The sequence below is a fragment of the Pseudocercospora fijiensis genome, assembly GCF_000340215.1.
Source record: "Pseudocercospora fijiensis CIRAD86 unplaced genomic scaffold MYCFIscaffold_3, whole genome shotgun sequence".
Classification (NCBI taxonomy): domain Eukaryota; kingdom Fungi; phylum Ascomycota; class Dothideomycetes; order Mycosphaerellales; family Mycosphaerellaceae; genus Pseudocercospora; species Pseudocercospora fijiensis.
In genome coordinates this window covers 5576181-5586904 of record NW_006921534.1, presented here as the reverse complement: position 1 = coordinate 5586904, position 10724 = coordinate 5576181, and the positions used below count along the sequence as shown (strand labels likewise).

At 48.6% G+C, this 10724-nt stretch overlaps 5 protein-coding genes across 5 annotated transcripts; 1 reads left to right on the top strand and 4 right to left on the bottom strand.

Annotated features, from left to right (window-relative positions):
• Positions 1-2505: 2505 nt before the first annotated feature.
• Positions 2506-3194, bottom strand: MYCFIDRAFT_173911 (uncharacterized protein; the record flags this gene model as incomplete). Its single annotated transcript, XM_007927343.1, has 5 exons — positions 2506-2625; positions 2676-2687; positions 2745-2842; positions 2869-2943; positions 2978-3194. 5 exons carry the CDS (start codon positions 3192-3194, stop codon positions 2506-2508), a joined length of 522 nt encoding a protein of 173 aa, XP_007925534.1.
• Positions 3195-4739: 1545 nt separating this feature from the next.
• Positions 4740-6140, bottom strand: MYCFIDRAFT_83071 (uncharacterized protein; the record flags this gene model as incomplete). Its single annotated transcript, XM_007926186.1, has 1 exon — positions 4740-6140. One exon carries the CDS (start codon positions 6138-6140, stop codon positions 4740-4742), a length of 1401 nt encoding a protein of 466 aa, XP_007924377.1.
• Positions 6141-6997: 857 nt separating this feature from the next.
• Positions 6998-7903, top strand: MYCFIDRAFT_53174 (uncharacterized protein; the record flags this gene model as incomplete). The annotated part of the gene is made up of 3 exons (XM_007926098.1): positions 6998-7138; positions 7212-7383; positions 7441-7903. The coding sequence occupies 3 exons, from the start codon at positions 6998-7000 to the stop codon at positions 7815-7817; spliced, it is 690 nt and encodes a 229-aa protein (XP_007924289.1). The 3' UTR covers positions 7818-7903.
• Positions 7904-8250: 347 nt separating this feature from the next.
• MYCFIDRAFT_173908 (uncharacterized protein) lies at positions 8251-9105 on the bottom strand (the record flags this gene model as incomplete). Its single annotated transcript, XM_007927342.1, has 5 exons — positions 8251-8565; positions 8594-8621; positions 8655-8670; positions 8711-8761; positions 8790-9105. The coding sequence occupies 5 exons, from the start codon at positions 9103-9105 to the stop codon at positions 8251-8253; spliced, it is 726 nt and encodes a 241-aa protein (XP_007925533.1).
• A 39-nt stretch (positions 9106-9144) lies between these two features.
• Positions 9145-10473, bottom strand: MYCFIDRAFT_173907 (uncharacterized protein; the record flags this gene model as incomplete). The annotated part of the gene is made up of 8 exons (XM_007927341.1): positions 9145-9175; positions 9199-9295; positions 9331-9343; positions 9379-9405; positions 9437-9452; positions 9485-9513; positions 9572-9633; positions 9669-10473. Coding segments are annotated over 8 exons (1080 nt in total), but the record flags the coding sequence as incomplete, so codon positions are not given.
• Between the last annotated feature and the right edge of the window lie 251 nt (positions 10474-10724).

Below are 10724 nucleotides of genomic sequence, written 5' to 3'. Positions count from 1 at the left end.
GTAGCTTGCTCCTTTATAATCGCTTCTATATGCTATAGATCTAGTAATACTAGCTATAGTAACGAGCTTCTCGTTAGTAGTAACGAGGGCATAACGGTAGACGAGTCGATAATATCCTTATTACCCTAACTATCGGCAATCTAGTCGAGAAGTTAGCTAAATCTATTAGTATACCTAATTGCTATATCTCTAATATACCCCTAGTATTTATTACGATAAAAGAGCCTAGAATTTGATAGGTTTAGTACTATTTCTTATCGCTAGTATTACTTCGAGGCTATTTAAGCTAGCGCTGTTAGTATATCGCTTTGTTCGCGGCCTCGAGTCGCGTTTGTCCGGAGAGAAGCCGCTTAGTAAGCGCAAATCTACAACGACTAATAGGGCATTACTATAACACTACTATAACACATCTATATTATCTCTTCGGTAGGAAGTACTACTATCGATGCCGCTAAGCAACCTCCCGTTGTCCGTTTAAAAAAATATATACTTATAGTAAAGAAATAGCGCTTCTAAGATCTCGGAAGTTCGCGACTTTCCGATAACTTCTCTACCGGCAATTTCCGTTAAGACCGCCGAAAGCTCGGCTTCCGCGGAAAGCCGGGGTTAGTACGCGAAGCCGCGATTAACTAGCGATAACGGTCGCATATAATAATACTACTACGTAAGGTAATTAATATATTTCTAACTATAATCCGACGCTCTTAATAGCGACGAAGAACCTCCCGTTTACGCCGTACAAAAATACCTAATACTCGCTAAGATATACGACGTTAAAGAAAGTACTAAATCTCGCCTTTACGAAGCCGACCCTCGACCTATAGCAGTCTACGCGCTACCGTTCTAAAACAACTCTTCCTATAGCGATCGCTCGTTCTTATCGTACTTACGCAACACATATATTAGCCGACCGTGTTAGCTATCCTTTAAACCCTATTCTATCTACCTAGAGTGCGGCATAGTTACTAATTAGTCTAGGCTATAGTCTCTTATGCTTAGAGCGTCGTAGATTACACGAATATTAGTTTTGCGGCTTCGCTAGCCGTTACAGTCTTGTCGCTTTAACTAGTTAAAGAATACTAGCAATTAGACGTCCGGCGGCGTTACTATATGTCTAGGTTTACCTATAATCGGACTAGAAGGAGCTATAGTGCTTAACCTAACTAGACTAGACTCGGAAGTGCGTCGTTTCTTTATAGGGCCGCCCTTACTATAACCGCCGAGATAGTTGTATATTACAACTCCTATAGCGCTACCTATAGCGCGGGCCTTAGTTGTAAATAGATTGCTATTGCTATCCTTACGGGCCTTCTATCTTATCAACCTACTAACTATCTCTTCACCTAAACGGCTTATAGTAACTGCTAGCACGTCCGCTTAGAATTAGCCTATTCGAATAAGCTTAGCCTATCTAATTATAGTATTAGGGCCTATTTTAACGTAGTTCTCGTACCGCTTCTTACTATTAATCTAACAGTAGCCGCTATAATTCTTACAAAGTTAGTCTATATAGGCCTATCGATTATATAAGGCACTACGATAGTCGCCGCTCGGTATAGGCGTGTCGTCGTTATCTATCTTATTATTTAGGTCTAGGTCGTTCTCGCTACTAGCAGCCGCCTAAGAGGCCCTCAATTTACGTAGAGCTTATTATATAGCTATATTCTAACGCGGAGTATTAGTTGTCGCTACCGCCGTTACTAGAGTCTTCGGTAGTAGTAGCTTCTTAGTTAATATAACCTTTAACTAAAGAAGAAGGCCCTTCTTGCCTGCCTAGTGCTATTCTTCTAGTTGTTTAAGAGCCCTTCGAATAGACCCCCTAGTTATAGTAGTCTCGAGGTAAGTCGGACAACGACTAGCCTTCGTAATAGTCTTAAAGCGTATATTCTTCTCGAAAGTCTTACTCGTTATATTAAGCGTTGTCTACTAACTACGCTTCTACTCGGACTAAAGGTCTCTATACTTAGCACTATCGTTATCCGAAGAGATCTTCTACGGCTTGCTAGCGAGCGTATCGCGGCTATACGAGATAGTCTATAGAAGCGATAGCGTCTAATCGACTACCTCTTACTATTATTCTATATCCTTATCTTCTTTAGCGCCTTCTATATAGTCTTCTTTATTAGCGGCAATAGTGCCTTCCTCGTTAGTCGCTATAGAGCCTTCCTCGTTTACCGCTATAGAGCCTTCCTTATTTACCGCTATAGAGCCTTCCTTATTTACCGCTATAGAGCCTTCCTTACTATCGCTTCTAGTAGCGGCATCGAGCAGAATATCGTCTTCTATAGATGCTACTAGCTCCTTACGGCGGCGAGGGCGACGTACTTCCTTTATCTAACTTAGCTTAACGATATTATATATAGGTAGCTATCGGTCGCGGTCCGGAGGCTTTATTAAAGGTAGCGTAGATTAAACGACAGGCTCGAGATTAGCCTCCTTCTTAAACCTAATCGACACTATAAACAACACTAGGCTAGAAGGAGCAGTCTGCTTACCGCTGACCCACTATTTACTAACAAATTTGTAGTAGAGCCTGGGTGTGGTGTACAGCGGCTGTTCTACGGGTTGGCGCGACATTCTGCATACCACAGTATACGGAAAGCGTGTGCATTCATCGCTTATCGACTATGACATCGCCTGTTTCAGCTGGCAAGATTAGTATTAACGATACTGACATTTCCAGGCTCCTCAATCACAGCCCCATCTTATCCAAATATTTTCAGCTTCTTGCGTCCGCCCATGACATGGTGGCATAGATTCCATCTCGTAAGCTTGCGCTCGTACACTTGCTTGAGCTCCTCGTCCTCAGCAGCATCGCCGGTCAGAGTCACGTCTCGCTTCTCTCAGTGCCTTCTGAGCTACTCGCACCTGCTTTCGCGCCAGCTCTTGCTGTCTTGAGGTCTTCTACGGCTTTCGCTGCAGGTTTTTGAAAGACTTGCTGTTCTGGCCATGTCTGCTATCTGCGCGTTTCGGACACTTGTCGGCATGACACCTTTTGAGATTGTGCGTGATGTTCCGTAGATGGTGCTCGATTTTCCTCCCTTGTTGATGTATTCATTCAGCCTCGCTTGGTATGCACGCAGGAGCTTAAACGAGTTGGGCTCTTCGACTGTGGAGGCTTTGTCGATAGCTTCCGTGTTGGGACTGTTAGGTTCCAGAGATTTGAGTGAGATGAAAGGTCTCTGGTGCGGCATTCTTCTCGTCTTGCGTGTCGTGAGCAGGGTTTAGATTGTCGTTGGTTCTGGGAATGTCCTTGGGGTAGGGTTTACTTACAAGAGCTCAACTCCGCTATCACATTTGGCTAGCAGCCTCGCAAAGAGAAATGAAGGCCTTTATACCGCCCTCTCTAGCGGAAGCGATATAGGATCTCGGTGGCTTCAAGAGAGGTTGGTATATGTTCCCAAGGGCTCAACTCAGCTATCAATCCGGGCTAGCAGCCTCGCAAAGAGAAATGAAGGCCTCATACCGCCCTCTCTAGCGGAAGCGATATAGGACCTCGGTGGCTTCAAGAGAGGTCAGTATGTATTCATAAGGGCTCAACTCAGCTATCAACCCGAGCTAGCAACCTCGCAAAGAGACATAAAGGTCGTCGTACTACCCTTTGTAGCGGAAGCGATATAGGATTTCGGTGGCTTTAAGGGAGGTTAGGGGTATGTGCACAAGGGCTCAACTCAGCTATCACTCCCAGGCTAGCAACCTCGCAGAGAGAAACGAAGGTCTTCGTACTACCCTTTGTAGCGGAAGCGATATATGATTTCGGTGGCTTTGAGGGAGGTTGGGGGCATGTGCACAAGGGCTCAACTCAGCTGTCACTCCCAGGCTAGCAACCTCGCAGAGAGAAACGAAGGTCTTCGTACTACCATTTGCAGCGGAAGCGATACACGATTTCGGTGGCTTCAAGAGAGGCTAGGGGTATGTTCACCAGGGCTCGACTCAGTAGCTACTCCGAGCTAGCAACCTCGCAAAGAGACATAAACGCCTTCATACCACCCCTTCTTGCGGAAGCGATACAGGATTTCGCCGTTTCGGTGGCTTCAAGAGAGGTTAGGGGTATGTCCACAAGGGCTCGACTCAATAGTCACTCCGAGCTAGCAACCTCGTAAAGAGAAAAAAAATGCCTTTGTACCACCCCTTCTTGCGGAAGCGATACAGGATTTCGCCGTTTCGGTGGCTTCAAGAGAGGTTAGGGGTATGTCTACAAGGGCTCGACTCAATAGTCACTCCGAGCTAGCAACCTGGTAAAGAGAAATAAATGCCTTTGTACCACCCCTTCTTGCGGAAGCGATACAGGATTTCGGCGGCTTCAAGAGAGGTTAGATTGTATTCGATGAAGCGAGGTGCACTGCAGAGGGATGCCAAGCCGTTCGGCCGACGTCGGAAATTTGGAGAAGCGACACCAAAACATGACTTGACTTCTTCCATTACATATAAGTATCACACCGAGACACTGGTCGTCATTGCCAAGAAGCTTCTGGCCAAACAAATGGCCGTCCACTTCGAGGAAAAATCGGACCTGGTCATCATTCCAAGAAGCTTCTGGCCAATTTAATGGCCGTCCACTTCGAGGACAATCTGACCAGGTCGTCATTTCCAAGAAGTTTCTGAGCCAAATGAATGGCCTTCCACTTCGAGGACAACTCTGACCTCGTCTGGTCGTCTGCACTGAACGATTCTCTTCCCTTCTTTTCCCCTCAGTCCACGGCGACTGCAGCATCCCGACACCCGGCCTTTCCGGAGTTCTACAAAATCTCCTCTAAACCGCGCAATGCCCACTCGGCCTGGTCCTGGTATATTGTACACGACTCCTGTTTCTCGACATCCAGGAATGTCGGTGGCCAGCATTGCAGCTCATTCGACGCCTTCTCGCCATTTGCCCAAAATCGAGCTGCAGTCTGGAAACGCTTGTATGTCGACAGCGTATTTACGACTTCCTCCCACTTCTTAGAGGGGCATGACAGGTTTTGCTTGCAAGATAGCGGGGCATTGAGCTTGCCGTTGCTAAAGCATCGGTTGCAGTAAGCGGTGTACTCTTCTTCAGTCAGGAAGGATTTTGCCGCGTCCGCCTGCACATCTGGAATTTGCGCGTAAAGACACGCGAGTGCAAATTTCTTCTTGGCGTTTTCATCGTCGAGCGTCTCTGGCAATGGCAACAAAAGCAGGCTCTCCATATTTCGATCGAAAATTTTCTCGGTGACTCTCGCCTGGCAAGGCTGTTGCGCAGCTTCGCGCTGGATGGAGAGTACGAACTCGGTTTTCTCGGCATTGCACAACATCCTGTTGTACGGGACGCGTTGGTACTCGCCTTCGCGGAAGAATCGGACTGCATCATGCATGATTTGATTGATGTTCTCTTCAAGCTTTGCCTTCTCTGCGGCTTGATGGTCTTGTACAATTTGCTGCATAGCTTCGGCCGACTTGATGTCTTTGGAGGTCTGCTCTCCCTTCGGCTTCTCCGAAGCTGTAACGAATCGCTTTAGGGGAGTAGCACGTTTCTTCTTGAATTTCTCTTCGCCCTTCTTGCTGATCTGCTTATACTGAACAGTTTCCAGAGACAATGACTTGACTGTTCGCACAGGCTTCTCAGGAGTACGCCTCGCTTGGCTGTCACGATCAGCTTGTGGCGAAGACAGCTCGAGCGCATTCTCCTTGTCATCAGTATCCATGTCAAAAAAGCCGCTGTCGTCGATCGCTGAACCTTTCTCGTTCTGGTCTTCACCACTTGCATCTTCCATGTCAACATCAGGCTTGTCGATGTTTTCTGCTTGAGAGAAACGAGCTTCCGAAAATTCGACTTCATTCTTCAAGCCTTCAGTCGTCGATTGCATGCCCTGCTGGATTTCGAGAGTGCTCGTACGGCCCTGTTCGATATTTGACTTCGTGTCGCTGAAATTCTGGTACTCCGAACGCAGAGATGCGATCAACGACTCCTGCTCTGCGATTTTCTCACGTGCGACTTGCAACTGCTGGACAGTGCTCGCATGGTCATTCTGAATCCGCCGGCCGTTCTCAACAAGGGTCTGGATGTACGCGTCCCTCTCGTCCAGTTCCCGTCGCGCGAGGTGGTTGATTTGCGACAGCTCGTCTCTCAACTGCGCAATCTCCTCGTCCTTGCTCGACGACATCTTCTCGGTCTGCTGCATCGCCACTACTTCGTCCTTCTGCGACGCTGTGGCCGCTCGAGGTGGCAGGGTCGCAGGTGGAATGTTGGTCGCTGACTCTCCGTGTAGAGTGGCGTGCCGGAAACCCTCGACTTTGCGTACAAATATCTTGTTGTGCCGCTACTTCGTCTTTCTGCGACGCTGTGCGGTATGCTCGAGGTGGCAGGGTCGCAGGTGGAATGTTGGTCGCTGACTCTCCGTGTTGAGTGGCGTGCCGGAAACCCTCGACTTTGCGTACAAATATCTTGTTGTGCCGCTACTTCGTCCTTCTGCGACGCTGTGCGGTATGCTCGAGGGTTGAATATTGGTCGCTGACTCTTCGTGTTGAGTGGCGTGCCGAAAGCCCTCGACTTTGCGTACAAATATTTTGTTGCGCCGCTACTTCGTCCTTCTGCGACGCTGTGCGGTATGCTCGAGGGTGGAATGTTGGTCGCTGACTCTTCGTGTTGAGTGGCGTGCCGGAAGCCCTCGACTTTGCGTACAGATGTTTTATTGCCAACTGTGAGCTTTGCATGCGATTTCGACAGTGGGAAATGTGGTGCACAGTATGCTCTAAGGTGCGATGAGCGATGAGCGATTTGCGATGTGTTTGTGTCTGGCGATGTTTCAGCAACAATCGTATGCAAAAGTGAGCTTGTGGCGCGAAACGCGATAGTAACGCGTGCCCCGCCACATTTAGTGGGGCACTTCAAGTGAAGTCAACCGTCTTGCATGTGAGCTCGGCCCCCAAATAATCGGCATCGGCGGATATTTTCCCCGAAATCGTTCTCATCCATCACCACCCATCCCATCTCCTCGAACAAGCACATTGGCATTGCTGTTGCGCAGCTACAATCATCATGGACATTCGATTACTACAGGCTTCCGACATCCCTCATGTCCAGCAGACGAACATCACGAACCTTCCAGAAAATTACTTCTGCAAGTACTACATGTACCACGCACTAAGCTGGCCGCAATTGAGCTATGTAGCTGTCGATGTGAGTGGGATGGATTTAGAGGCTCTGGAAGAAACGGTAGAATTCGTACTGATAGACCCTTGTCATTGCCTAGGTATCGCGACCGAAGAAGTCCCCATACGAAGCGCCGAAAATCGTAGGATATGTACTGGCAAAAATGGAGGAAGATCCCGCGGATGGCATTCAGCATGGACACATCACTTCCCTCAGCGTCATGCGGACACACAGACGCTTAGGGCTTGCGGAGAAGCTCATGCGCCAAAGCCGTATGTGATTCGTTTCGTTACGAGCTCTGCGGAAGCACAAGGCTGATATGATAGTAGAAAGAGCGATGTTCGAAACCTATGGCGCAGTCTACGTCTCCCTACACGTGCGTGTCTCGAACGTCGCAGCTATTGCGCTGTATCGCGATACTCTAGGATTCAAAGTGGGTGGTACTGAGGCCAAATACTACGCCGATGGCGAGGATGCATTTAGCATGAGAATGGAACTGGACTATCTAAGGGAGGAAGCTCTGGATGCAGAATCTGAGGACGAGGCGCAGGATGAGGGAGAAGAGGTTGGAAGCGCTGGCAAGGCTGGCGAAGGTGTGTCAAAAAAGAAGGAGAAGAAGAGAAAGGTCAAAGTGGGCAGGCAAGTTGGAGTCGCCGACTTGGTGGAAAGAGTTGCGCAGCCTGCCCAGACGAACGGCACATCATAGCATCAGGCTTAGATCTAATGTTCTCCAAGAGCGGGACATGGCGACAGCTGGAATGTGCTCAGCGCCGATTTGAACGCTTCTCGATGCCTCAATTTTAGACTCTTCTCAGCAATCGGGATCCTGATCATTCGAGCTCAGCTACGACGCAAGGCGCAGACAGTCATACTATCTGCGACGATGCCACGTATACTCCCCTTGCCACATCCACCGGCAGCAAGGTGCGGTACAGCCAAAAGGATACACGTCTTCTCTCGGGTGGCACAGTGGATCCGTTCTCTGGCGTATCTGCTTCTTCGAGCGAGCATCAGGTGGAACACTGTGGGTAGGATATCTAGCATTTTGAGGCAAAGGAGTCCCTGGGCTGCTCAGCATATGAACGGTGTAGAGTAGGGACAGGATACAGTAGAACAAGATACAGTTCTTGGTCTGAATATCAGAGGCAAGCGCAAGGATCCTCATTCGTGCCAAGCCGGTGCATGTGACAGTTGGCACTTCTCCTTTTTGTATACATGTATAGCTCACGTTCCATTGACGCACGACGAAAATATTCTATCGGCTGGTCTTCGGAATCCATGCGAAGTACCTTGAAAACCCACCCATGCTGAGACCTTTCGTCATGTGAGACAACCGTGCTCGTGACAAGCACTCCACTCCACACCCTACAATCCAGCAACTGACCTTCACCAGCGACAATATGCAAAATGAGCCACACCACGCTCGCATACACTACAAGGAAGCCATTCTCGCTCTTTATGCAATGGTCAAAACGTTATCACGCAAAATCTCCCCCTCGCCCCCGAATCTCTTCACAATGGATCGCAGAATCAATAAAAGCACGCCTTCAAAATGCCTTCTTCCAATCCACCAAACCACAACAAAGCGAATAGCAACACCAACACCGAAACCCACAACCCCAAACGAAAAAGTTCCAACAAACACCACAACTCCAAACACAAACCCACAATGCCCTACTGGCCAGGCTACGGCAACACTCTTCCACGCATGCAAACGCAGGACTACATGACCCCTCGAACTCCTGCATACCGAGTCCCTTATGGTGTGAGCCCGGGACATAGACAGTCAGGTCTACCTTCGTCTTTCGGCGGCTTGTATTTGGCTCGTGGAGGTACGGGAATGCCACAACCGAACCAGTATGCGAGCGAGTTGCGGAATTTTCGGAATATGGGGGCTTGGAACCGTATGCAGGGTGGTGGGTGGCGAGGGTGGTAGATGATGAGGGATTGATGGGAGGGATGACTGCTGAGTGGTATGCATACCAACTAATCATTTGAGCGTTCTAGCGAGGTGTTAGCGGAGGGGTGGCATTTTATGGCGTGGGATTTGATGGGTAGATAGATCTCGCCGGTCAAGCTCATGATACAGCAAGCTGGCCGAGGCCTGCATATGGAGTGGTAGATAGAAGATAAGCATGAAGTAGCCCATGAACAAGAGCGACATGAATTCCGCGCGAGCCTCATCTCATGACCAGTTGCGGTTGTAGGTAGAGTCGAACGATACATTGGGCCCTCTGACACTGTCTGACTACCTCTCGGGAGTGCACTCGCGACAGATGACCCTGCAAAACAGCCTGAATTTGTTCGGTCGCTCGTAGGTAGTACCTCGGCCTCAGGCAAACTTTTTGCAATTGTTCGTCTCAAAGGTTGCACGAGCTTCTCCTAGATATGTTGAGCTCCAGCTATTTCATTAGGATCCAGATTCTGATCCGAGGAGATGAAAGCTTGTACTTACCACACACCATCCCAGAAAGAGAACTTCCTCACTGTCGACTTGCAAATGTAAGTCCTGTAGGCAGCTGCTTCAGCCTCCAAGCTCTCCGATCTGCTCCCAGACATGCTTCGATGGAGCTTATATGACCCAGGCCGACATTATCATAAGCCAGCCTCTCCAGTCGATTAAAGACATCCTTATATGTTCCGAACAGATCGTCCACGGAGGTGGGAAAGCACATCATGATGTCGAAGCGCAGACGCTCAATGGCGAGAGGCCGCCGAAGCTCCCTGCTGTAAATGAAGCACGGCCCGTTGAATACTAGTAGGTTGAACAATGACCATAACGCCCGATATGCTCCAGTGCTGAACTCGTTGCCGAACCCGGTCACCTCGAAGATGCGCAGGTCGACCTGGATGATGGGATTGATCTGTGGCGTCACAGGCAGAGAAAGCCAGGTTGGCCAGATAGACGAGCCCTTAACCATGATATCGAGGCGCGCCTGACCAGCGCCCACATCGAGACAGTGCTGCCTTAGGGTATCTCGAAGCTCTGCTAGAATCTGTTTGCAGCACAGCTTTAATCGTAGCAAAGCTGGTTTTGGCGACTTGGCCTCGAAATGAATGGTCTGTCCTGATATCGGTGAATTGGGATTGCGAGGACCAGCGTGTCCAGGATCCATAGGACGCTGTCGCTTCTCATCTAGTAGAAATGCATATATCATATCTCGCATCTCGCGCGGGATACCGAGCAAGGTCGCATCCAGGCGTCCACCGACATCGCCACGGCCAGGCATCGATGCTTCGCAAGTGTAGCTCAGGTCGGTTGTCATTGACTGCTTGAGTGGGTTCGTCAAGAGGTCGGATTGTCTGCATGACGATAGAACTAGGAAGTGTTGTGGACCACTATCGCGTTCCAAGACTGGCAGCTTGCAATGTATTTGTTTTGATTACTAATCGTATATATCTCGATTACCGAGGCTAGTAAACTTCGATAGCTAAAGGCTCTTCAACTCTACAACTATAGGCCCAGGTATCTTTATATTATATATAATGTAGCTATTTATAAGGTTCTAGGAATACTATACTAGTTTTAGAGAATATTATTATTTTAGTTTCTATATATATCTATGCCCTAGTTTATTAAGGAAACTTTTATAGTCTTACAATTCTTAATTAT